This window comes from Hyperoodon ampullatus (genome assembly GCF_949752795.1).
Source record: "Hyperoodon ampullatus genome assembly, chromosome: 4".
Classification (NCBI taxonomy): Eukaryota; Metazoa; Chordata; class Mammalia; order Artiodactyla; family Ziphiidae; genus Hyperoodon; species Hyperoodon ampullatus.
The window spans coordinates 95,923,013-95,950,080 of record NC_136917.1 but is presented as its reverse complement, the minus strand read 5'-3'; the positions used below and the strand labels follow the sequence as shown (position 1 = coordinate 95,950,080).

At 35.4% G+C, this 27,068-nt stretch overlaps 1 protein-coding gene across 2 annotated transcripts in view; it reads right to left on the bottom strand.

Annotated features, from left to right (window-relative positions):
- CHD1 (chromodomain helicase DNA binding protein 1) overlaps window positions 1-26,672 on the bottom strand; it is a gene marked incomplete at both ends in the record, with an annotated part of 72,962 nt that extends 46,290 nt beyond the window's left edge. For both annotated transcript variants that reach the window (XM_079704033.1, XM_079704034.1), the window contains 3 exons: window positions 1,110-1,214; window positions 2,247-2,448; window positions 26,620-26,672. In XM_079704033.1, coding sequence (XP_079560159.1) covers window positions 1,110-1,214; window positions 2,247-2,448; window positions 26,620-26,672 — 360 coding nt within the window. The remainder of the gene's footprint in view (window positions 1-1,109; window positions 1,215-2,246; window positions 2,449-26,619) is intronic.
- Between the last annotated feature and the right edge of the window lie 396 nt (window positions 26,673-27,068).

Sequence of the window (27,068 nt, the reverse complement as noted above, 5' to 3'; positions counted from 1 at the left end):
ACATTCACTTTAATAATAAAAGCTCTTTTTTTCCATGTTATGTTTATACCATTAATTAGCACATAAAGTAATAACATTTTTATTTCAAATATATAACAGCCAGTGAAATTAGGTAAACATCACAATGCCAGCATTTTGTATAAAATCTTATAATCTACTGTCTCTGGAGACTATTACTGTTGCCTAGTATGGCCTCAAAAAGGAATCCTAATTGTTGGTACGTCAAATTTTCATTTAATATTTTTCTTCCTCATCAGGAAGTTTTTGATATACAAATATCCCCCACTCTTTGAAAGTTCAATTTCTACCACTTTTACAAAAAACCTTCATTGGTACCTGTTTTCACTAACTGAAAAAAATCCAAAGAGAATTTTTACTTTTACAAAAACCAGCAAAAAGCAAAAACAGCGTTCAGCATTTATTTTGCAGAGAGCTGTTATAGAGGCGGCAAGGATGCGGAGCAGTGAGCCTCCAAGCTCCTTCCCTGGGAACTACACTCTGCATCTCAGCACTAGCTGCCATAATTCTGAACTGTGTCTGTGAGCATCTGTGCTTTATCTCCGTTTATTCTGCACAACAGTTAGCAAGATGTGTCCTAAGGAAATAGTTTCTTTGCTTTACACCATTTGGCTTAGGGAAGGAACACTCTACCTTCGGATAGCACACATGCAGGTATGTTTGCTCATGTGCACACAGGAACTACACTGTTTACAGTTGCAGCCTATTCTTTTAAAAACATGTTGAAAATTCTCTTATTAATGTTCTGTACAAATATGATTTAACAGTACGGTATTTCTTCATTCATATATGTGAGTGCATACATGTGTGTGTTTGTGTATGTGTATTTTCCTAGTATTCATATTTAGTTTATTCTAGTTTTGCTGTGATGAGCAAATGCACACAAATTTCTGTTGTTTGTTTTAGAAACAAGAAGGAATTTGGATAAAAATATGTCTACATTTCAAGGCTATTGATACACATATTTAAATGTAGTTATTTTCCTATCCTTTTAAAACCCTTCCTGTTTCTAGTAATTTCATAAATAGCTACCTAAATGATTACATATCATGTCTACTTTTCAGATAAGAGTTTTCACAATGAAAACTCACCTCTTCTGATCCACTATTAGATGAAGCTTGATGTTGCTGCTGCTGCTGCTTCTTGAGCATTGCAGATCTCTGAACAGCCAGAATACTAGGGCTAGATTTCCAAAACTATAATAGAAATATAAACAAGTGAAGAACAAAGTTTTGAGAAAACTGGAAAAAGGTTAATTTATTGAAAAGTAGTACCAACATTTTCACTGCCTCCAAATAATAAATTAAGACTATTTTTGTTACATTATATGTAATACAATATTTTTGCAATATAATTAAAATAAAATGCTGAGCTTTAGTTATATATAAATAATTTATGGTGTTTTGAGTTTCACAGACAATCAATATGTTCTTTGGTATTAAGACTATTATTTTCAAAAACAGTGTGATAATATATGACACCAGTGCTACTCAAAGTGCGGCTGCTATTTTTTTAATTGGTGTGAGGTGAAGAAGAGGAGCTTGAGTCAGAATGCAAATCAACTAAGCACAGTTTTAGTTCAACTGACTTTGTTTTTGTTTGTTTTTGGTAGCAAGACTTCCTGAATGAAGGAAGCTGTATGTATATTCTGGCCCAAGCATCTTATCATTACTGATACTCTAAGTAACACTACTGTATACTATTCTGAGGTATAGACAAGTTTTAGTAAATCTTGTGATAGGCTTTTTTAAACAGAATGGCCCTTAGCCGATTCTACCATGTATCTTCAAGGAAGCAGAGTTCTATTAAAGTCTCCTATTAGCAATAAAGTATCTCCTCTGAAGATCTTGAAAGTAGAGATCACACTGTAAGATTAACAAAAAGACCTCACAAAGCCTTAAATTTTTATCCATGAGACAATGAATGTTTAAGCAACAATTTCTGCCTCAAAAAGAGAAAGTTTTGTATGTGTTCATTTTTGTATGTGTTACAAAGTTTTGTATACTTACAAAGTTTTGTATGTGTTCATATAGTTACACACTGCTTCTCTTCCAAGCCAATCAGTCCACAGATACTGAACCACAAGTTTGAGAATCACTTAAAGTGTATTTTAATATTTGATATTAACATTTTCTAAAAGCTAGATTAAGAATGCTCTAAACCAAAGCTATAAGTTTTCCCAAAGTAATACAAGAAATCTACCTTTCATTGGATAGTTTATTTATTACCTCAGCTCCATCAACTTTCGGTGGTTTTGCTTGAACTTTATTTTCTCGGGAATTGTCTGACTCAGACTCTGACTGACTGCCCGATTCGGATCCAGAGTCAGAGTCACTGCTACCTGACTGGCTACTGCTTCCATCACTACTGCTTCCAGAACTTGAACCAGATCCAGAGCCTGACGCTGACCCAGAATCATCATCCGACTGGCTACAATTTGAAAATAAACAGATTTCAAACAAAATTCATTAAAAAATTTAGTTTTTCTTAACTCAGCAAAAAGCCCCAAATCATTAAACCTTGTTTAGTTCATATGTCAACTGTCTATAACCAAACAAATAGAAAAAGGAAGTAATGTTAATCTCTGGTAATAACTGACATACTAGATAGATTTAGTATAGTTTGGGATAAAACACAAGCAATCAGATCACAATCTTCCTCCAAGATAATGAACAAAACCTACCAAGTACAGAATCCTGGGCTATAAAGTTGGGAAAACAAAAAGTTTAATTAAGCCGCGGTCCCTATCTTTAAAAGGCTATTTGATGTAGTAAACATAAAGAATGAATTCTGTGAAGAAAAGGTTAAATGTGTTAAAAATTCTCATAGCAAAAGGTAGAAAACAAATTAATTTACAGTTTCAACTTGTTTTCAAGTTTACACTTTATGTTCTATCATCTCAGGGGAATGTAAATTATTACCACTAAACTATGATAAAATACAATTTACTAAAAAATAAGATCAGTAATTGCTTCTCTGAGAAAATCATTGAATCTTTTATGGTTCCTTAGTAATATATCTGAAATAGAAAATTCTCAAATCTTTCCTAGCCTCTATACACACACATGTGAAAGCAATTAATAGTTGAATGAGAATATCTCATTCTCCAGTACTGATTTTCAGTCCAAAGTAGTCTAGAGATGGTCTGTACTAAATAAATGATTGTATAAATTACTATTATCCCAAAGGCCATTTGTTCACTTGGTGTTTACATTTGAATTGTTGAAAACCAGGGCATTAAATTTTTGAAATACATGGTAGACTCAGCTTTTGATGTAATTTCATCTGGCTTCATGAGAAACAACAGGTAATATAATATACACCAACACACAGCAAAACTCAAGCTTCATGTTCTCTTGCTGTAATCTTCAGAAATACCACCAGATGGAGGTATTACGCTAAGAAAATCCTGCAATATCAAAAAGTAATCCCTTTCTAAAAGTAATTTCTCCTTTTCAAGAGCAAGAAGTTTCTACAATGGGAACACAGACATAAAAGTTTTCAAGAAGACTTTTGATTCCAAAAGTTAGATATAAATTAAAATGCTTAAGGTGTGAACAAACATATGCCTATTTTTAAAATCTGGGAATCTAGTGGAATATATGTTTTTCTACATTTCTGCCACAATTTCTACCCTCTAGACACCTGGTTCAAGAACAGCATAGTGTCTTTTAACTAAAAAACAAAAACAAAATTTACCATACTGTATTTTACTTGGATCCCTTGAAATTTCAACAAGAATATCAGAGAAGATATTTTTCCTGACACACAATTTTATTTTTCCTTTAACCCACTAGGCAAGAGACGTTTTTCATTTATTCAATAAACCATACTGAGAACTTTCATTCGTTAGGCACTGGGAAGACTGAGATGAGATAAAGTCCTTACCATTAAAAGAACTTCTAACCTGTTATGGAGAGACAGTCATGTCAACCAATAAATACCACTCTAGGCATATTTAAGATAACTGATCTAGGAGTATGCGGAGCACTGAAGATACAAACAAGTCAGGTACAGTAATCGGGGAACATTTAGAAGAAAGTGAAGATGAACTAATCCCTTAGGAAAGACGAATTAAGCAGACAGGTATCATTTTAACTGCTTACAAGCTTCTTGAGGGTACTGTTTATTTTTCCCAGCATACCTTACACAGGTGGGCGCTCAGTAAATACCTGAAAAGTAAATGGACGGATGACTGAATTTGGGAACTATCATGAGCCTATATTGTTAATTATATCTTGATTAGTCATAAAGTAGCTAGTCAAAATTCCTTGTTAATAAATCAAAATTCTTAAGTGAATGTAGGAATCTTCCTTTCATACTCTCTAGGCAAAAGTTGGCTGGAGATAAAAGCTAACAGCCTGAGCCTAGACTACTCTAAAGGCATAAGTTTATTATTAGAATGTCTTCACCTTAGGTATTAAAAGTACAAAGTATTTATTTTATTTAGTTGTTTATAGCAAGATTAAGAATAGACAAAGAATTAGTAAGGAATATTTTACATACTGCCATATAATGAACTACAGGATATAGCTAGGTAAAAAGAGCAAGATACAAAAGTGTTAATAGTATGTTTCCTTTGTATATGAAGGGGGAAATGTTTACACATAGTTGCTTATGCTTCTGAAAAAAGCAATAATTGCAGCATAAAACAACAATTAAATTAAAAATGGTTACCTACAAAGGGAGGGGAGGAAGAAAGTAGAGGGAACAAGGATTGAAATGAGTTGTCAGTTTCTAAACCATGTAAATGCTTTACATAATTTATTTAAAAAGGAAATCCTAACAATTGAGAGAAAATATATATAGGTTGGGGGGGGGGAATCTATATTCAGACATAAAATTCTGAGCGAAAATAGGTGAAAAGCCTCTCCCTAATGAAGTAATTCTATTTCAGCCCACTGCTGCATATGCTCTTTCTAGACAGCCACTGCTGCATATGCTCTTTCTAGAATAAAAATTAAACATGGCCTAACTTGATAAGTTTTCAGTGTTTCTGTAACAAAGGTCAAACACCTATGAGGTGCAGGAATTTGTCTCTGCCAACCTATCTCCAGCCACTTTCCCACCTAAACCCTTAGTTTTAGTGATGGCAAACTACTTGTAATTCTCTGAGAGCGAGTTTCTCTTCCCACTTCCTGCTTTTGCATAATTACTTCCCTTTTTTTCCCCACTACATAATTTCTACTTGAGCCTCACTTCATGGGTACTTCTCCAACAAATCTCTCTTGACTCCAACATTAAATCACCTGAACATTAAATCAGGCTTACCTCAGCATACCCACAGCATCCTGTACCTATTACTATCTTGCCCATACACACATTATATAATAATCACTGTAGTTTTCTGTTTTCTTTTGTTTTTTGGTATCCTACCTTTGGTATTCTACCATATGTTCCTGGAGTGCTGGAATTCTTACTTGTTCTTTGTATGCTGAGCACTAAATGAAGGGCTCAATATATGTTTGGTGGGTGGATAGATGTATACATAAGCAAACAAATCAAAGATACATATGGATACAATGTCTTGCATAAAATTCACAAATCGAGTTTGACTATAAAAAATATTTCTAAGCTCCAATTAACATTTTATTTATTTAGGTAGTAATCAATAGCACTGATTTTTTAATACAACATAAGTATCTGTATACCACTTAAGAGTTATTACTTATTTTAAATCTCACTAGCCCAACAGTAATAAGGTGGTAGATTATTAAAAACACTGAATTATTTTCCTCACCTTTCTCAATTTACCAAAAAAAAAAAAAAACCCACCATCATGTTTATGGGTACTTTGATAAAATTATAGTTTTCTTAGGCTAAATTAAGTAGAAATACAACATCTAAACATAAAATTGCAATTCAAATTAAAGTTTCTTTTCAAGCTTGTTTCTATGCTCAATTTCAAATATAAACAAGAGAGCAATATAATGAATTACCATTTACCTAACAACCAGCTTCACAATTAACAACTCATACCAATCTTGTTCCAAATAATCCAGCTTCCCACACACAATCTCAAACATGTTAAAATTTCATCCACAAATACTTTAGTACTCATGTGTAAAAACAAACAACAAAAAAACTCCTACTATTTTTAAACATCCACAAAATGAGTATCATTTTTAAAACAAAATCACTTATTCCTTAATGTTAAATATGATATTATTATTAAATAGTATTAAATATCCAGTTTAGTTTATCTCTTTAGTTGATTTTGTTTCTTCATGGACTGGAAATCCAAACACAGTTCATACACTGCAACTGAATCACGTATTTCTTTTTTTTTTTTTTTTTGTGGTACACGGGCCTCTCACTGTTGTGGCCCCTCTCGTTGTGGAGCACAGGCTCCGGACGCGCAGGCTCAGCGGCCATGGCTCACGGGCCCAGCCGCTCCGCGGCATGTGGGATTCCTCCCGGACCGGGGCACGAACCCGTGTCCCCTGCATCGGCAGGCGGACTCTCAACCACTGCGCCACCAGGGAAGCCCAAATCACGTATTTCTTAAGTCTCTTTCATTAACCTGACAGTTCCCTCTCCCTCTTTTTTTTCCCCTTGCAATTTATTTTGTGGAATAAATTAGGCAGTTTTTCCTGCAGACATTTCCTGCTTTCCAGATTTTACTGACTGCATCTCTGTGGTATTATTTGACAGATTTTTCTGTGCCTTGTATTTCTTGTAAACTGTTAGATCTAGAGGCTCAGATTTAAATTCAGTTCTTCTTGGCAAGAATGTATTTTAAGAGTTGTTGTGGACTTCTATTAGAAAAAACAATGTTTGGTTGTCTCTTTTTGTATGAGGTTGTTTGATCTGTGTGTGCAGGTTATTTTCAGCCTTATCCTTCCATTATACAGTTCCTCATAACCCCTACAGGGAATTCATCCACTATTTATTTAGAGGCAGTAAAATGGTGATATTATATCATTCTTTATTTACCCATTATATCATTTCTTCACCAGTAGGTGGAATACTTCTTCTATAAGGAGAAAATTTCCCTCACCATATTTGTTAACTTTGAGGTACAGTTCATACAGGAAATGCACTTACATTTATTTTCCTTCTTTTCCAGCTTTCAAAATGAGTTAAATTTCTAGCATCCTTTCAGTGTAAGCAGACCAGTAATTTTCTAAGTCTCATTATGAACTCATGGATTTGAAGTTATTTGATGAGTTTTAACAATCCATTATCATTGTTAATGCGCAAATTGTCCCCTCTTTAGCGAACAGGAAACCCTTTACTACTTCCTGAATCCTTTTCACAAGACCTCAAGTCGTCTTTGATAGCTTCCTCACTTTCTGGTCTGATGAGATGAACCACGCTCATCTTGTATATTTCTTGCCTCAGACTGTAATTCAGGCATTTCATCAAAAAGCCCTGTTTCTGTTTAAGCTGGATATTAAATTGCAATCTGAGTACTAGGTGAGCCTATTACTACTGGATTGGTCATTGTTTTTAAGATTTTTTTTTTTTAATAAGATGAGCTAGGATACGTGTAGTTTTAGAGACAATGAATTAAGAATTTACACTGTAATTCCAAGTCAAATTTGTAGGTTTTTTTACTTCTCTGATTTTATATTTATACCATCACTTGGGTTGAGTTTCTTGGTTCCAAATGACACTAATAAAATTATTTATTTGCTTTATCTTAGGATATACATAACAGTTTCAAAATAGCAATAACATTGATTAACAGTGTTAACTAAAAGTTAAGATGTCTTAACTTTTAGTTAAGACGTTTTAACTACAAGTTAAGATTTCTTCACAATTCTTCTTGGCCTTCAGGAATACTCACCCCTACTATCAAATTACTGCTTTGAAGCCAACTAAAATAGTGATATTTTATTAGTGATATTAGTTTTGATCACCAAACTTCTGTATGGTCACTAATTTTGTTTAATTAGGGTCATTTGCTTTTTTTTTTCATTTTTAGGAACTGCTTTTTATTCACTTTGATCCAATGTTGCTTTATTATTTACTTGGATCCAAATTGAGAGCTACCAAAGTTATCATCAAAATCCAGCTTCCATCCTTGTATCCTCTACACCATGACCTCTCTCGCCCTTCAGAAATTATTTTTTTAAGTTTTTCACTTATTTTCCCTTTTTCAATATAAGCAAATTATGAATAAGAGTATATTTATATTCCCTTTTCACAAATGATTATTAACATATTTACAATCTTATATAAATGTCATATTATACACACATTGTATCCTGGAGGTCATTCCATAGCAGTGTAGGGATATAGTCCCCTTTCCTTTATGCAACTGCATATACTCCATTTTGTAGATACACCATAGTTTCAACCTGTCCCTCAAAGATGAACCAGTCTTTTGATACCACAAACAATGATACAAAAAAATGACCCTCTGCATATATCTTTTTTGTATTTATGGCAGTGTATCTTCTTATTTGCTATTTATCAACCAATGTAAATATATCCCCTTTGAAGTTTTAAATTTACAATCACCTAGCACCCAGGTCTTGATTCCTAAATACAAAACCACACTTAAGTAAACTAGAAGTCCTATGAGAAATGGCAGATTCTAAGGCTGGGACAGGGAAGGCACCAGATGAACCTAAACAAGCTTGCTGTGCCAAAAAGCAAAATACTAAAGAGAAAAGAAGAAAAAACAGGATATGGAAGCCAACTTGAAGGGGTTTCCATCAGCTCAATCTGATTTGAGCATCAAAACAGACAGTAAAGGATTATTATCTAGTAAATAAAACAGGAATCCTCAAGTCCATGCTGATGATAGGTAGGTAGGTAGAAAGACAGACAGACAGATGGCAGATGACAGGTTGAAAGAATTCCGAATGCCAACTGGTAAATGTGGACAGGGTGGCAGTGTTAGAAAATTACCATTTTGCAATCATCATAGAAAACACTGGTTCAGGCAAAAATCGTCAAAAGATGCTAAATCTAGGGGGAGAGTTTGATGAGTAAGATATTTACATAGTCTCAAAGTATCTTCTCACAAATTGCTTATTAGCTGTATTAATGGATAAGTTAGAAACTACAGTGGAAAAACCAGATATCACCCTGTCTGGGTGATCAAAACTAATATCACCAATAGGGACAGACAGACATTATGAGCCTCCAGATTTGATACTTTTGTGAAAGACATATCATCACTCACACAGTCCTCCAGCCAGGGGATGCAGAGTGCAGGGGATGTATAAATTGCATCAAATCGTAAGTAAACATAAGACAAACCTAAATTGAGAAATATATTCTATAAAATAACTAGCCTATAGCCTTCAAAATGCTAATGTCATGAAAGACAAAGAAAGAGGAATTGTTTCAGATTAAAGGAGATTAAAGAGACATGACAGCCAAATCCAATTTTAGACTGAACCCTGTACTGAAAGATGACTGGGATGATTGACCAAACTGGAATACAGAATAAAGATTAAAGTATTATATTAACGTAAATTTTCCTGAATATAATAACTATACAGGGCTTATATAAGGGAACTCCTTGGTTCTTAAAAATATATATACTGAAGTTTTTTTGCGGTACGCGGGCCTCTCACCTTTGTGGCCTCTCCCGTTGCGGAGCACAGGCTCCAGACACGCAGGCTCAGCGGCCATGGCGCACGGGCTTAGCTGCTCCGCGGCATGTGGGATCTTCCCGGACTGGGGCACGAACCCGTGTCCCCTGCATCGGCAGGCGGACTCTCAACCACTGAGCCACCAGGGAAGCCCTATACTGAAGTTTTAAAAGCATAAATGGATATGATTTTTGCAACCTACTCTCAAATTATTCAGGAAAAAATAAATACATATTACATAAATATCATGTATATAAACATATATGTATAAAAAGAAAGAATAAAAGGGAAATGTGGCAAAAAGCTAAAAATCAGTGCATCCAGGCAGAAGCATATTACAGGAACTATTCTTGCAACTTTTCTGTAATTTGAAATTCTTACAACTTTTCTTTAATTTGAAATTAATTCAAAATTAAAATGTTAATAAACAAAAATAATTTTTTCCAATACCACAAGATTTTGTCACTAATATTCAATATTGTGGTATCTCATATTCACGTAGTAAAAGGTACAAAGATGAGGAAATTTTAAAGCTGCAGAAGTCAAATGCATATGAAACAGGCAAGTAACTAAACATTCAGTGGCATGAAAAATAAAAGTATCTAATATTCAGCCAATAAAATGGCCAAGCTGAATAGGTAAAAATATAACAACTGCATAAAGGTTTTCCTTAAGAGATATGGAAAGATAAAAACACTAAGGAAGGGAAATTAAAGACCAGCTGTATACAACAGCTGCCTTAGAAACTGCTGGTCACCCAACTCAGCATGTCTTCTTTTCCTTAGTAACAGAAATCCCAATGTTATTGTCTACAAAGTATAAAAAAGTGTACAGCAAAAACTCCTTGCAGCTAAGTATGGCTATTAGCTAAAAGTTCTGACAAATGAAACATAAGCAGAAATGTTGGGTTGTACTTCCCAGAAGGCTACTCAACCGGGCTGACTCAGCTAGGAGATGCTCCCTTTTTTGGCCCTTCTGATTTGCCTTCAAAATTTCCAGCTGTCTGACAGTAGGAAAAGTGCTCAAAATTCACATCTGCACAGGTTCTTTTAATATAAAAGCCAATATTCTTTTCCAATATTCCCAAGGTTATGGTAAGTGAATGTTCTTAATAACTTGAGTGACCATGAAAAATTAATATTCTGTTCAGTAAGACATTAAATCAATTTTTAAATTGTTTTATTCAAGCTAAGTTTTTAGGAGCTTTAGTGCAGCTATCGTCAATGGTTTACTTCCTCATGAGTTCCACATAACTAAAATGTTATGATTCTGTATCTATGGATTGGCTCTGAGAAATGCTTTTCAAACTCTAACAAACATGAAGATGACCATCCCTCTCCAAGTTTTCAATTACATATGCCTTGGCCCCATCTCATAGCCTCTGGTGAAGCTAGCACCTTGAGGAGTTTTAATGACTCACTTTTGTTCTTGGGATAAAATGACTAAAATCTGATCTCTGCCTACCTCTCCAATTTATCTTAAATATCTCTATTCTGCACCCTAGTCTCACTAACCTATCCTTTAGCCTTTGAATTTGCCATGCTTTCTCACCTCATAGCCTTGGTATAAAGCAATTCTCCCTACCTGGAAAACTTGTTAATCTTCATCCCACCTTCTTCCCTAGTTCTAGACCTCTTCCCCCAGACTACATTAGACATCTAGCATGGTATCTGGCACTTAGTGTATGCTTAACATAAACTAGTATGAGCACAGGGGTGTTTTACTTAACAACTGTATCTCTACTTTCTAGCACTCTACCTGACATATTCTGAAAATATATTTGTGAATTAATAAATGGCTAATACTACCTCATTACTTTTATTCAAAAACACCATAAGCCTAAGTTTTCCACAGAAATTTTCTTGTTCTTACTCCTGGTTTGCCTGCCTCTACTTTTCTCTTTTGGGTTTTTTCTTCCTCCAAGTCATCTAACTTAAAACTGTTTTGGAGAAAATAATTTTAAGAAGAAATTTTTTCTTCCTTTTTTTTTTATTTTGAAGAATCAGATGATCTGAAAACACCAGGTCCACTTCCCACACGGTCACAATTGTCTATATCTAAGTAGCACTGGTTCCTTTTTTTTTTTTTTTGGTCCGCGGGCCTCTCACTGTTGTGGCCTCTCCCGTTGTGGAGCACAGGCTCCGGACGCGCAGGCTCAGCGGCCATGGCCCACGGGCCCAGCCGCTCCGCGGCATGTGGGATCTTCCCAGACCGGGGCACGAAGCCATGTCCCCTGCACCAGCAGGCGGACTCTCAACCACTGCGCCACCAGGGAAGCCCTCACACTGGTTCCTTTTGATGAAGGATATGACTTCCAATTCACCAGTCACCTCCCCTAAACAAATGTCTTATACCTGGACAGCTTCATTCATTTATGTTATGTTTGGCCCTTATGGCTCCTTTTCTCATTTATACTCCAATTAAGACAAAATTTAAAAAATCTCTTTATAGCTTTCAAAATATTTTGGTAAAATGAATTCCATTTTATCCTCACCACCAAAAAATGTCCTTGGAGGCACGTATAGGGAGACTTTATAAACTGTTTTCAGAGAAGACAACCCTCCTAAGGTCCCAGCTTTAAGGAGACAATTCTGTAGTGAAATACTAAGTTCCAGTCCCAATCCCAGCACCCTGTCCAAGAGGGCCTGTATCCTTCCAAATATCCTGCGTTGCCCTGTTTGCTCAGAGCTTACTGCTCTGACTTTGAGTTCCGTTCTGTTCCTGGCGCATCAAAGTTTTCTCTAAAGTTCAGCTGCACATCTACTTTTTTTTCCTTTGCTCTATATTATTTAGCATTTTCATGTGTTTGTGGGTAGGAAGTGCTTCAGAGTGAGAGTCTATGTTAGCTCAGCCCAGCCTATAACAGAATTGCAAGACCTCTTTTCTCTATACTCAACTTTCCACTCTTATCAGTCCTTTGGACTAAAGAAAACACTACTACCTATACTGAGTACTTGAAAATGATGTACTCTCAAGTGAATAAACAAAGATTCTTCTATGTTACAGGAAAAACATGCTTTTTTATCACAGGAATTGGAAACTAGCCTGCAATGTAACATAAAGAAAGAATGAATAAAATAATGACCTTCTAAGAAAGTGGTAGCAATGGACAGCTGCTTTCCTTACCACCAGATCGCCAACATAAGAAACTGGCCCTGATAAATCTTGGAATAGATTGAAAAGTCAAAAGAAAGTAATACTGAAGTGGGTGTAGAAGTACTGAGGAGGAATGAAAAGAACATCTCAAAACAGTAGCACTAATGAAGAAGAAAAAAACACTGTGTATTTAAACATCATATGTAAATTAGACTACCTTTATCAAAGGCTTAAATCGACAATTTAAAAAATGTATCCATTTGTTTACTTCTTTCCTTCCTAACATGTAAAGATTTTCTTTCTAATATATCACATTTCCGTAATTTTTCTTTCCTTTTTTTAAACTGTTAGAATTTAGATGAATTAGACTCTGGGGAGGAGGAGGGGAAGAGAAGTTATAGGATACATTGATAAAAGGTAAACTGATTTTACACAGATATTATAATAGAGGCTTGTGTACCTGACAATTACAGTAATAATTTAGTTATTATATTACAATAAATAGAACTGTATTTGCAATCAAAGAACTGTACTTATTGTTCTAAAGAACAAGCATAATGCACTAAATTCTCACTTTACGCCTTGCTCCCTTCCTCCTGTTGTGGCCTCTCCCGTTGCAGAGCACAGGCTTCCGGACGCACAGGCTCAGTGGCCATGGCTCACGGGCCCAGCCGCTCCGCGGCATGTGGGATCTTCCCAGACTGGGGCACGAACCCATGTCCCCTGCATCGGCAGGCGGACTCTCAACCACTGCGCCACCAGGGAAGCCCTTTGAGGGAGTTTTTGAAAGAATTTTTTGACAGACATTTGTGGGGAAATTCGGGACTAACTTGATGGTGTTCTGAAATTCAAATGACTTATTTTCTCCTTGCCTCCTAGCCCTTTTGTCTCATTATATGTATATATTTACACCCATTAGATAAGCCTCAGGTTTCTACCACATGGAAATAATAAACATACTTAAGGATTACTGTGAAGATTTAAAAAAATGTAAAGCATATTATCTGACATATACTAGGAGCTCAATATTAATAGCTATTAGAATTTTAAAAATTGATTTTTTTCCCCCGAGTTCAAGATCAGAATCATTACTTCAAAATTTGTGTTAGGTGTTCTTTGGACTGTCATAAGTATAAATATATAAAATCTGTATGAATAAAACCTGTAGAAATACTAACATTTTCAAAACAAACTAAACAAATAAAACAAGGAAGACATGGTGATTACTAACTGGTGCTATGTGCCAAACACTGGGTTCTCATCTAATCCTTTCATTTTCATATAATAAACAAATAAACAAACTGAGGTTCAGAGAAGGCTAAGTGAAGAAAACAAATACTAATATTATGAAGAATTGAAAGAAAATTCAGAAAAATGAAAGCCACTAATTTCTTAGGATGATAGGAGTGATTTATTTTTAATATCCCTTTATGTTGTGCCATATGAATGTTGTCTACTTGCCCCTCCCCACTCACCCAGTATCCACTGTGCTTGCCCTTTGGTATTACATAACTGGCACTCCAGTTTTAAATGGCACATGCCCACACAGCTAAAGATTAGATTTCCCAGCATCTCTTTCAGCTAGGTGTGGCCATGTGAACAGGTTTTGGCCAATGGATTATGGCTAGAAGTGACGTGAAATTTCTACATCTTAGCCTTAAACATTAACTGGCTTGCCTTAAATCCTCCCCATTCCCATTTTCTTCCTGTTGACTGAAGATGGCAACCACTGGAGCAATAGAAGCCACATGTTACAGATAACAAAGCTGTCCTACTAGCCAGAGTACCTGGATAACCTCAAGAGGTAGAGCTCACTTACCTGATAATGAAAAGAAGTAACTATTTTTGAGACCCTGTGTTTTGAGGACTCTAGTATATATGGTACCTTAATTGGTTCTCTAACTGATATGCTATAATAATGTTTTAGCAATAAACACTTTTGAAATAACAAGTTGTATACATATGTAATTTGAATTCGTTTGCTCATCTCTTCAACTAACAAATATTGAACAAGAGTTTCTAGCAGGGACAAAATGCCATGGGAAAAGTAAAACTTGTGAGAATCAATGATATAAGCATGATGATAAAAAAAAAGGAAAAAAAGATATAAGGATGGATCGGTTGTTGATTGAGGAACCGGAGGTAGGGCAAGTGAAATTAGGCACAAGGCTCATGGAGGGAGTTAATTTTAGAGCTGGGTATTGGTGTATTCCCCACACTTTCCCTCTAGAAAACACTTCTTCTCTGAGGCAACTGATAAAACTTCTCACTCTTTAAGATTACTCAAAAATATCCTATCCTTCACGTAACTTTCTCCAATTTCTCTAGGGACAGGTCATTGTTCCAGCCCATGTGTTCACAATATTTTGCTCATATGTTACTAATAATTCCTTCACAATATTACAAATTATGCTTATACATGTATCTCTCTTCTAACTACATCCTGGAATTCATTAAGTTGGGGCCTTTAGTTATTTTTATAGACCATGATCCACTTCAACAGGGCTAGAGAAACAATATGGAAATTAGCAGGTATTGAGTACTTACAATTAAAAAAAAACAAATTAGTGGTCAAAGGCAATGGCTTTTAAACTTTTTGGATCATGACTTAAATAATAAATACATTTTATATCATGATGTAGTATACACATGCACACATGAAACGTAACAAAAGTTTGATGAAGTAATACTCTACAAAAGGAACACTATTAGTTTACATTATTCTCTTTCATTAAAAAAAATTCAGTTATTGTCCTCTAAGGTGTTGCAACTCACTATTTAAAACAGATTAGCATAGAAGCAGTCACTTAGAAAATGAGAAGGGTTCAGCTAGATGATAACTAAGATCAGATCACCTTCAAATTCTATAAAATTACATTGTATTAAAATTTGTTATCCTATCTTTCACTACAGGCTATAAAGTAACTATCAAAGGTTTGAGAAAATCTGGAAAGTATTCATCCTCATGGGTCTGAAAACCAGTTACTGCCTTTGTTAGGAACTAAAGAACACACACAACAGCTCCTTTTAGCATTCTAAATTACCAATCCAATGCAAAATTGTATCATAAACTCTTCTTAAAGTACAGTATTATTCTTAAAGTCTCTAACTGAATAAATGAGAATAAAACTGCTAGAAATAGATGCTAAGAAAGGTAACATTTAGCAAGACTAATTTCAAAGATGACTGGGTTTAGTCATGCTGAATCTGAGGTAAAGACAGTAAACTCAAAAGTTTCTCTAATAAGCATTCAGGGAATCAGATGAAAAATAAGGACTATGTATACATACACTTCAAAGTCACTTAACAAGTTTCATAAAACATGTATGAAATTTGTTATAATATCAATGATATGATAAAACCCTCTAATTCTATTATTTATAATTATAACAAGTAGGCAAAATTTAACGTTTATATTTTTTCCCCATTAGTATTACCTATCATGCGGAAGTCTAACACGTGTAGAAATTATATAATGTTTCAAAACAATCCACAAAGTAATTGAGGGGAGGAGTAGTAGGTAGGATTTACAGATTAAACTAGATTGAACATGAGATGAAATATGTTGAAACTAGATGATGTATACATGAGGGTTCACTTTATTATTGTCACTACTTTTGCATATGTTTGAAATTATCCACAATTTTAAAATTAGCACAAATAATAAAATAAATGTCTACATTTATTTATTTATTTATTTATTTATTTTTTGTGGTATGCGGGCCTCTCACTGTTGTGGCCTCTCCCGTTGCGGAGCACAGGCTCCGGATGCGCAGGCTCAGCAGCCATGGCTCACGGGCCCAGCCGCTCCGCGGCATATGGGATCCTCCCGGACCGGGGCACGAACCCGTATCCCCTGCATCGGCAGGCGGACTCTCAACCACTGCGCCACCAGGGAGGCCCAAATGTCTACATTTAAAAGTTCAATCTTTAAAAGATAAATCATTTGATTAATTTGCTTTTTTAAGAAGGTTTTTAAAATACTTATATGCTTTTAAATTACTTTAATGAATACAAGAAAACAAAGTTCCCAGCACTATATATTTTACTTTCTAACAAAATTATTTGTAATTTGGTATTTCATCACAGTCTGCAGATACCCATGAGAGTGTGCTGCACATAAGAACCTTCATCTACTGTGTCATTTAGTGAAAAAAAAAGTGAAATGATCAATGTAGTACAGTATGACTGAGATAAAACTACTGCACACTAGGTCAAACCTTTGGTATAAAATACATGCTAAAACTGGAATAAGGAGATTATTTACATTTTCAGCTCTCATGTACCCCTAATTGTAATTCTTTTCTTATAAAATTTCCTTTCAGATCAAACTTCTTCCTTTTATTAATGTAATTCAGGATTTAGTAATTTAGAACTGGAAATACTGTAGTATTTGCATCAGATGGCAATCATCATATTATAATCTACCTCAAGCACAAAAACAAGAACAGCTTTCTTTGAGGGAATTTAGACTAACTCCACTCTTTTCCAATGGCCCCAATCCTTTACATAAAAACTCTTCAGCATAATGTATTGCCTTTTAACATCATTTTTCTTCAGTATAAAAAATTATTCTTTGCTTTTTGCCTAAGCCTGTCAAAACGCCTCACCACCATAAAAGCCACATTACAAGGACTTTTAACATGCGTAAAATTTAAGGCTACCAGAGGTTTTAAATGATCTCTCAAAAACAAACAAAAGCACAAAATTTCATTCTGATATTGGGTTTGATACAGATTAACCATCTGTCTTATGATCAAACTTCCTTGTCTCCTACCTTTGAACTGCTGCACACTGTATCTCTCTGTATTTACCATACCTACCTGATACTCAGACATTAAACGTTTAGGTCTGTCTCTTTCTTGATTTTAAGTTTTAGAGAATAATCTCAAATTTTAGCATCTTATGATATTCATCACATAGTAGTTGCTCAATCATCTAAATAACCATCTGAGGACAGAGAAGTGTATTTCTAAAAGCAGTAACAGGAGAGATGTGAAACAGCTAATGGGAATGGTTTTCATTTAGAAAACTGCTCCCCACTATTTTTGTGCCTTATGCCACAGCTCTGATAGATACTGTAGACAGTGGATCCCATAAGCCAGTACTGTTTAGCCAGAACTTTGTGTGTCTCTGTATTTTAACCTCAATAACTGAAACCTCAATCTATCCACACCAAAGAAACTTTCAAATTCAGTTTAACATTTATTTAAAGTTGACTTCTAAGCAGTCACCTCATATCACAATGACAAATAATATACTCCTAATTATAAACAGCAATTTTCTCAGTCATTAATACACAAGAACTTAATTCTGGTACAAGAGATTCCTAGAGTCTCTCTCTGAAACCAGTGGGTCTGACCAGTCCATTCACATGGGTAATATATTCTCCCATGGGTATCTCTTAATACACGTAGTGTTTATTCAGCTATGCTTTCTTTTTTCCTCCTTCCTCCACCTGGGACTAAACATACAAAAACTTCAGCATGACACTAAACAAACCTCAGGGTAAAGAACTGCGAAACTAAGATGTCCAACACATTCTCTGCAATAGGGAACTTGTACTTCTTTTACTGGGGGACTATGAATCCCGTGAAAACCTTCTTCTCCATCATGTTTCTCGATATACACCATTTGTTCTTCTTTTCTTTCCAAACCACATCATTTCTGATCATTAAGATTACAGAAGTTCAAAAGCTTGATGAAGACTTCCCATATAGCCCATTACCTCACTCCAGTAATTTGCCCAATTCCATTTTCTTTCACCTCACCTGAATGCCTATATGACCCCATGAGTTTGAGTACAGTCACTTGATTGTGTATTTAAACTTGGCTATTCCATTATCACCTCTAGATCAAAGTAATCTTTCTGCAACTTAATTTATAATTTCAAAACATGGCAAGATACTGAATGACTCCAGGTAAATAGTTTCATATATATGCATATAAATTTAATATGCCTATACATTTCCTTGGGAATTTTGTTAAAATGAAAATTCTGATTCAGTAGATCTGGGACACAGAGGGCAAGTTTTAGGGTAAAGGAATCATTCTGTACAGTACTGGGGTGGAGAATAAATGATTCTATGCATTTGTCAAAACCCACGAAACTGTATATCACAGAGTAAATGTAATATATGTAAGTTTAAAACATAAACCCATGTGACTGAGGATCCCAGGATAGAATGCAAACTGATATATGAATCTAACTATTACAAATTTATGACATAACCACACTGAAGGAGATGAGGGGAAGAAAGCTACCTTGAGTAACTTTGGAAATCAGTGTTCTGACTAGAAACCATAAGGCTAAATACAATAGGAACTGTACACTGTACATAAACACTGTATTTTAGTTGGTAAATCTGTTTCTTCTGGGAGTATAGCCTAAAAATTCTGAAACTACTTTACTTGTATACTGAGGTTGGAGTGCATGCACAGTGGATGGCAGATGGTGGGAGCCAGGTTTCTCTCTATTAGAGATGGAAGTTATGAAGGTACAAGAAAGGAAGATTAGGATGAATCCTGTAGTATAGGATTATAATTGGAGACAACAGTACTAACTCATGTTTACCCTAATATGTACACAGATGGGGGCTTCCCTGGTGGCACAGTGGTTAAGAATCTGCCTGCCAATGCAGGGGACATGGGTTCGAGCCCTGGTCCGGGAAGATCCCACATGCCGTGGAGCAACTAAGCCCATGAGCCATAACTACTGAGCCTGTGCTGTAGAGCCCACGAGCCACAACTACTGAGCCCGTGCGCCGCAACTACTGAAGCCCGCGTGCCTAGAGCCCATGCACTGCAATGAGAAGCCCGCGCACCACAACGAAGAGTAGTCCCTGCTCACCGCAGCTGAAGAAAGCCTGCGTGCAGCGACGAGGACCCAACGCAGCCAAAAATAAACAAACAAACAAATAAATAAATAAAAATTTAAAAAATGAACACAGATGGACAGACACAGAAACAACTATAGATACACATGGTTTAGTATATATAAACATCTGTAGATTGATATAACTCTGTCTGCTCTGTCTACTGAGAGGGCCTCGAAGCAGTGACACCTGAGTAGCAACCCAGCACCCAAATCTTGGTTTCTAATACCCTTTTCTCCAATAAAAGAAACCAGCCAGGGCTCTTTGGAGAAATGGTTGATTCTAGGGCAAAAGAATAGGAGGGTGTAAAAAGAACACAGAAGCCAACTTGAAAGAGTTCCCAATGGGCAAGACTAAAACAATGTGAACAATAAAATTAACCTACTGGATTATAACCCAAAGAATAAAATATACATAAGTCCATGCTTATATAAGTGAATGATGGAATTAATGAGGGAGAAATTATTTCTTTACAGAATAATTCCATTTAATATTATGTAGTTACTCCCTCCCAGCAGGAGATAGAACTTAATTCCCACCCATGCCACCACTCACCACATCCCTTGAAAGTGGGCTAGACATAGTGACTTACTTCCAAAGAGTACAGTATGGAAAGAGAAAAACAGTAACTTTATAGTGGAGAAACCTGGCAAATACTATCTTGGTCAAATGATAAAGGTTAACGTCCTCAGTAATGTCAAGTGGATATTCTGCTCCCCATATCATGTGACCAGTAGAGCACTTCATCTCTGTGATACTCTTTCTAAAAACTGGTAACTGATAACCCTAGTTTATCCTAGCAAAAAAAATCAGACAAATCCAAATTGGGGGACGTTTTATAGGATACCTGGCCAGTACTTCTCAAGACTGTTAAAGAAATTAAGGAAAGACTTAGAAACTCTCACAGATCAGAGGACCCTGGGGAGAGTTAACAACTGAATGCAACATGGTACCCTGGACTGAATCCTGGAATAGAAAGAGGGCATTAATGGAAAAACAATAAAATCCAAGTAAAATCTGAAATTTGGTTAATAGTTGTTTGGTTTTTTTTTAAGACGTTTAAAAAGGCTATAAATCTGGTTTCCCCTTCTGGAGAATGGGAAACATAGTACTAAATACATCACAGGAATTTTGGAAGGAATAGCTACAATAAATTAATGTAATGCACCATGTACACCATGGCTCAGTCAGAGTAAGAGCTCAATAATTACTGGTTGCCATTATTACTGAGAAATGAAACGTACCCAGCTTCTTGCTTGCATGGCCTATGACACAGTTCTCTGGGGGGTTCCCAGAAAATAAAAAGCATGTGTAATAACGTCAATAACAACAAGTAGCAAGGTGGTGAATGACTCCATGCAAACAGCTTCATATATAATGCATATGAATTTATTATGAATATATATCACTTGGGAATCTTGTTAGAAAGAAGATTCTGATTCAGGAGGTCTGGCGTGAGGTCCAAGGTTGAACAGTACAAACAAGCTCCCAGGTGATGCCAATGCTGCTAGACCAAGTACCACAGCTGGAGCTATAACTTTTTACTTCTGTAATGTTTTTAAATTTTTCATAAAAAATACAAAAAAAAAGTTTTCTGAATCAAACTTTATGTCTTCGCCACAAATACTCATATTTTTAAACACAGAACTGTACCAGCTATAACCCACAAGTCATCAATATCTTAAATAAGCAATGACTTAATCAGTATAAAAAAGGGGCAACTATACATTAATATTTGCCCCCACATTATCTCACGCCTGTGAAGATAAAAATAATGTCTTTGAAAGTCAAATCACATACAATTCTCTTATCTTTACCAATTAAAAATTAGTCTAAATACATTACAGTAATCTAGATTAACCACAATTTTCAAAAGTCCCGGGAAAATTTTAATTCTGTGAATTCTGTTTGGAGAGAGTAACCTATTACCAAAGCTCCTGATTCACAGTTTATTGAGTTTTCAAAGCATAAAAAATGATCTTAATAAGTGATCTGAGATTCAGTAGCATGTACAAGATATTTGAGGAAAGAAAAAACTAGTAGGAAAAGATGAAGAAAGTACACACTGAATCAAGAAATAGGGATTAACAAAATAATGAGATGTAAAACAGTCATACTTTCCTACAATTAATGACATCACAGTTAATTTTAAAAACCAGTTTCTTTAACTCAATGATTTCTAGCCATTCTGGCTTTGTGATTTCACATTTTCCTGTCTTCCTTAAAATGCTTCTTTGCAAAAACTTTTGAAATTTAAGAATAAATTGAACCTTTTTAAAAACACTCTGAGGACTTCCCTGGTGGCGCAGTGGTTAGAATCCGCCTGCCAATGCAGAAGACATGGGTTCGATCCCTGGTCTGGAAAGATCCCACATGCCACGGAGCAACTAAGCCCGTGAACCACAACTGTTGAGCCTGCGCTCTAGAGCCCATGTGCCACAACTACTGAACCCATGCGCCACAACTACTGAAGCCCGCACGCCTATATATAGCCTATGCTCCGCAACAAGACACCGCAATGAGAAGCCTGCACACCACAATGAAGAGTAGCCCCCGCTCACCGCAACTAGAGAAAGCCCGTGCGCAGCAACGAAGACCCAATGCAGCCAAAAATAAAAATTAATTAATTTAAAAAACTCTGAGATAACATCAAAGTAAGCTCAGGAAATACCATTCTATTGCCTTTAAAAAATGTTCAAATTAATTTATTAAAAGAAACTGATTTTGATGGTAAGAAATCTTGCTGGTATGTGTATACATAAAAGCAATGTTTCCAAAAATGGTATACCATAGAAGCCTTTGATAGGATACTAACAGATATATGGTGAAATATGCAGCCCTGTCTTCAAATTAACTTTGATTTGGTGTTCCTTAAATTTAACAGGTCATTTCGACTATCTGGCTTTTTTCTCAAAGCCTTTAAAAGTGTTTTAGTGACTCTGAATTTCTAAAAATGAGATTTTCATTTAGAACATTTCCATTGATCATATTTCCTGCTCACTGCCTACTCAAAACACTTCAAAAATTGAGACCCAAAGATTCTTGAAGCATAAAACAATTAAAATATTTCCAGTAAGCCAAGTAAATTTAATTTCAACAGAGTTCCTCTAAGTAAATATAAAATTTACACACACATATATTTAAAACATATTTACAAGTATATTAGGTCAAGCACTGTTAATGCTATAAAAAGCTATAATATATCAAGGAAAAGAATTCTTTTAGGGACTTCCCTGGTGGTCCAGTGGTTAACAGTCCACCTCCCAGTGCAGGGGACATGGGTTCGATACGTGTCAGGGAACTACGGTCCCACATGCCACCAGGCAACTAAGCCTGTGTGCCACAACTACTGAGCCCGTGCACCACAACTAGAGAGCCTGTGCCAGAACTACTGAGTCCATGCACTCTAGAGCCCGCATGTCACAACCAGAGAGGAGCCCTCGTACCGCAATGAAGATCCCACATACTGTGACTAAGACCCGATGCAGCCAAATAAATAAATAAATAAAAATTTCTTTTAATTCTTTTAGAATCAGGTCAATATAGCTCAGTTGCCAGCTCTAGATCAATTCTAAGTAGGTAAGACTGTTATAACACATCACCAAAATTTCCTTCACTCTGTAATAATTTTTCATAAGCGTACTATATAGACTAATTAAAGCAATTAAAATAAATGCTCAAATTTACATGGACAAATTTGCATTATTGAAAATTTAATCTACAGGCAAGCAGAGAAATTACTTCTGAGTATTAAGCATTTATCAATCATCCAAAAATTAGTAAAATGTAATCATGTATTTCTGGTCTTTACCCACAAATCTATTTCTGGAGCAAATCATCATTCAAGTTAACTTTAAAACAAAAAATGTCTAACCAGGCTTTGAAAAACTTCATTACAAATAACAACAGAAATCTACACAGCTGGGAACTGATGCTTTGAAATCTTCCAATAGTATCTTCAGAAAGCTTAACTTCAGTTATATAATAAACTTTGTGCTAACTTGAAACTGAGGTACAGGTGCATCCTGACACACGTTTCTTACTAAATAAGTTTCAAAATTGTCAGTTATAACATAGCCAAAGAGACATTCTCCTGTGTATTCTTCTTCCTTGCTATTAATGGTTATGGAAAGGTTTTCACATTAGAAGAATCAAAACAGACAGTTTAAAGTAGAAAGCTAATCATACCAACTAAAAATGCCAAATGACTTCTTGCTTAATTCTACTTCATTTCATAAATTTCCATGAAGGAAAAAAAGGAAATCTGAAGCAAAAATATATGTAAAAATTCTAGCCAATAACAATCAAATTCTACAGCATATATCAATTTTAAAAACAAGCATAGGGCTTCCCTGGGGGCCCAGTGGTTAAGAATCCACCTGCCAATGCAGGGAACACGGGTTCAATCCCTGGCCTGGGAAGGTCCCATATGCCACGGAGCAACTAAGCCTGTGCACCATAACTACTGAGCCCGCACTCTAGAGCACGCTAGCCACAACTACTGAGCCCACACGCCACAACTACTGAAGCCCAGGCGCCTAGAGCCCGTGCTCTGCAACAAGAGAAGCCACCGCTGTGAGAAGACTGCGCACTGCAAGGAAGAGTAGCCCCCGCTCGCCACAACTAGAGAAAGCCAACGAAGACCCAACACAGCCAAAAAAAAAATTAATTAATTAAAAAAAGATGTGTGCTTTATTAAAATAAAAAGCATATTTCTCCCCTCATCACTCTATATTAATATTCATAGTTATGGTGACTTTTGGTTTTTGCAAGAAAATCCCTGTATCTATAAAGTTCACCTCACTCTTTTAACTAGGCACAATCTCCCTTCTCTGTACTGCCTTGTTATGAAAGCTTCTGGTATGGGGGCACTGAGGCTTAGTAACTACAGTAGAGCAAAGGAAAAGGACAGCGTAACAGCAGAAAGGAAGAAACTGAAAGGAAAACAGAAGCAGGTCTCCCTTCTTCAGATAAACACCAAGGCAGTTGCAAGAACTAGATAACCTGACAGCCACAATTCTAAGAAGTACATAAAACCTAAATGGTAGAAATAATGACTCAGAATAATTAGAGAATATACATTGCATTTATTTAAAATGAGTATGCATTGTAAAAGATTCAAGTAAATTTGATTTCACAGGATTTAATTTTTTTCATCTCTACTATATCAAATTTGATTTATGACTCCCCCTTTGCTTTACATATGGCAGCAAAATACATAAAAGATTACTGGAAAAGGTAAGGGGTCAGAGTAAAACAGCATGTGATCTCTCTACATGCTCAACCAGAAGATTTACTCTCAAGAGTCTTATTTCCTATTTCGTGGGTAGTTAGGCTCCTGCGTTTCCCCTAGATATTTCTACCTATTAACCATTTCATTGTTCACTAATGAACAAGAGAATGTGGACAATATGACTCTCCTATTCACTTACTCCAGTCAATATACCTGTAGAGATTGGAATCAAAGCTGAAATTCAAAGGTCTTCTAGTTTAGCCCTTCAACTTTGGCACTTCCAGTTAAACTCTGTTGTTAAATACTTTGTATATTAAGTAGTAGGATGAAACTTCAAAATCATTTAATTCAACTCTCCTTATTTTACAGTTCAGAAGTCATTAAGAGAACTAGTTAGTGCAGAGACAGGTCAACTCAGGTTTTGTAACTCCTAGACCAATACTTGTTCTACTAAATCATTTTGCTTCCCATAACTGCTCCTTGTTTTCTATGATGTTCTTGTTATCCAAACAGTCTGCCTGTGAAACTGATAAACTAAAGTATACCTAGCATAACCAGAAAATCCCAAGCCTCAGGTCAAATACATATCCCACTGCTTCATTTTCTATCCAACATTTTCCTGAAGCCCTCTTAACTGCCAAAACTCTCCTGTTCCTTGTCCTTCACATTTCTCCATCACTGTAATTAATGTTTCAGTTATGTAATATTCTATGTTATATAAAATATGATGCTAATTATAATAATATAGAGTGCTCATTATATCAGGAACTATTTTAAGACCTTTACAGGTAGCATTTCATTTAATCCTCAACTTTAAATAAGAAATAATACTATAATCCCCATTTTATAAATATAAAAATCAAAGTCTCAGAGGTTAAAAAATTTTCCCTAATTCACACAGCTAATAAGTACAACTGGGTAAGTAATCAGGCAGTCTGACCCCAATGTCCATATTCCTGACCTCTCTATATGGTAAGCGTATGTAACTACATGGGATTGCATTATTAACGTGGCTGGTAACTTAAAACTGGGGGGCTACAGAAGAATTTTAAAAGTCTTTGTATTTGAAGAAGTTTCTTACACATTAAAATAGCTTAACATGGCTTACTCCCATAAACCATATCTTCTTTGCAAAGACATGGCCCACGTAAGAACTCTTAACTCAGTCATATATAATTAAAACTCAAATTTGAAAAGGTAATGGGGGAAAAAAGTGTTGCAGCAATACTCTAACAAATGTCCAGATCAGCAGTGTCCAAAAGAACCTTTGCCATGATAGAAATGTTTTCAATTTTTCTCTATTCATCACGGTAGCCACTAGCCACATGTGACTATTCGGCACTTGAAATGTGTCTAATGTGACCGAGTACTGAATTTTGAATATTTTGTAATTTTAACTAATTTAAATTTAAATAGCCACATGTGGCTACTAACTACTACACTGGACAGCACAGCACAGGTATAGAAGACAAAATGCCAGAAAAAAATAAGTAAAGAAATTCTTATTGCCTTTATTTGGAGAGTGCAGTAACAGTCAAATCAATTTAAATGTTTTTCTTTACTTGCTCTAGTTTCAATTATTAACCCAAACAATATAAACCTCCAAAGAGATTTAAGTATCCCAAACTTTCTATATTTAAATTTCTCTTTGTGCATCTCAATGGAAAAAAATAATTAAACTCTGTATTTTCAACAAAGCTTTATTTATTAGAAACTTTTTAATGTTTGGAGAGCTAACAGTGAATCTGAATCTGAAAACTCTGCCACCTATTAGAAAAACTAAAAAGAGTCACATAAGTTTTCAACTGTTTTCATAATAAAAACTTGATAATAAAGTACTTACCTTGACTCTCCACTACTGTTTCTAACACTTTCTTCATCACTGTGTCCATTCATTGTAAATATCAAGAAGTTTTAAAATAAAATATAAATCTTCCCAGTTTAAAAGATGAATATAAATACTGACTCCTCTTTGAATATCAAAAATTCACAGATGAATTTTCTTCAACATTCACAGGTTTCCTGGGACCCTTTTGACTCACCTAAAAAAAAGAAAAATTAAGAAAGTGAGAAAATTTCCTGTAGACAAAAAGATAAATAAGTCTATTTGGAACTTATACAAATCTATCTAGGCCAGTTAGATTAGAGGTGGTAAGGAAGGGGTAGGGGTCTTTTTCTCAAAATACCTAGGCTTCTATTAACTACATTCTTGACTACTTACTAGAATTTAGCACACCACTGCTTATTTTTGACAGAAAAAATTAAAATATTTGTGGAGTGATAGAACTTTTA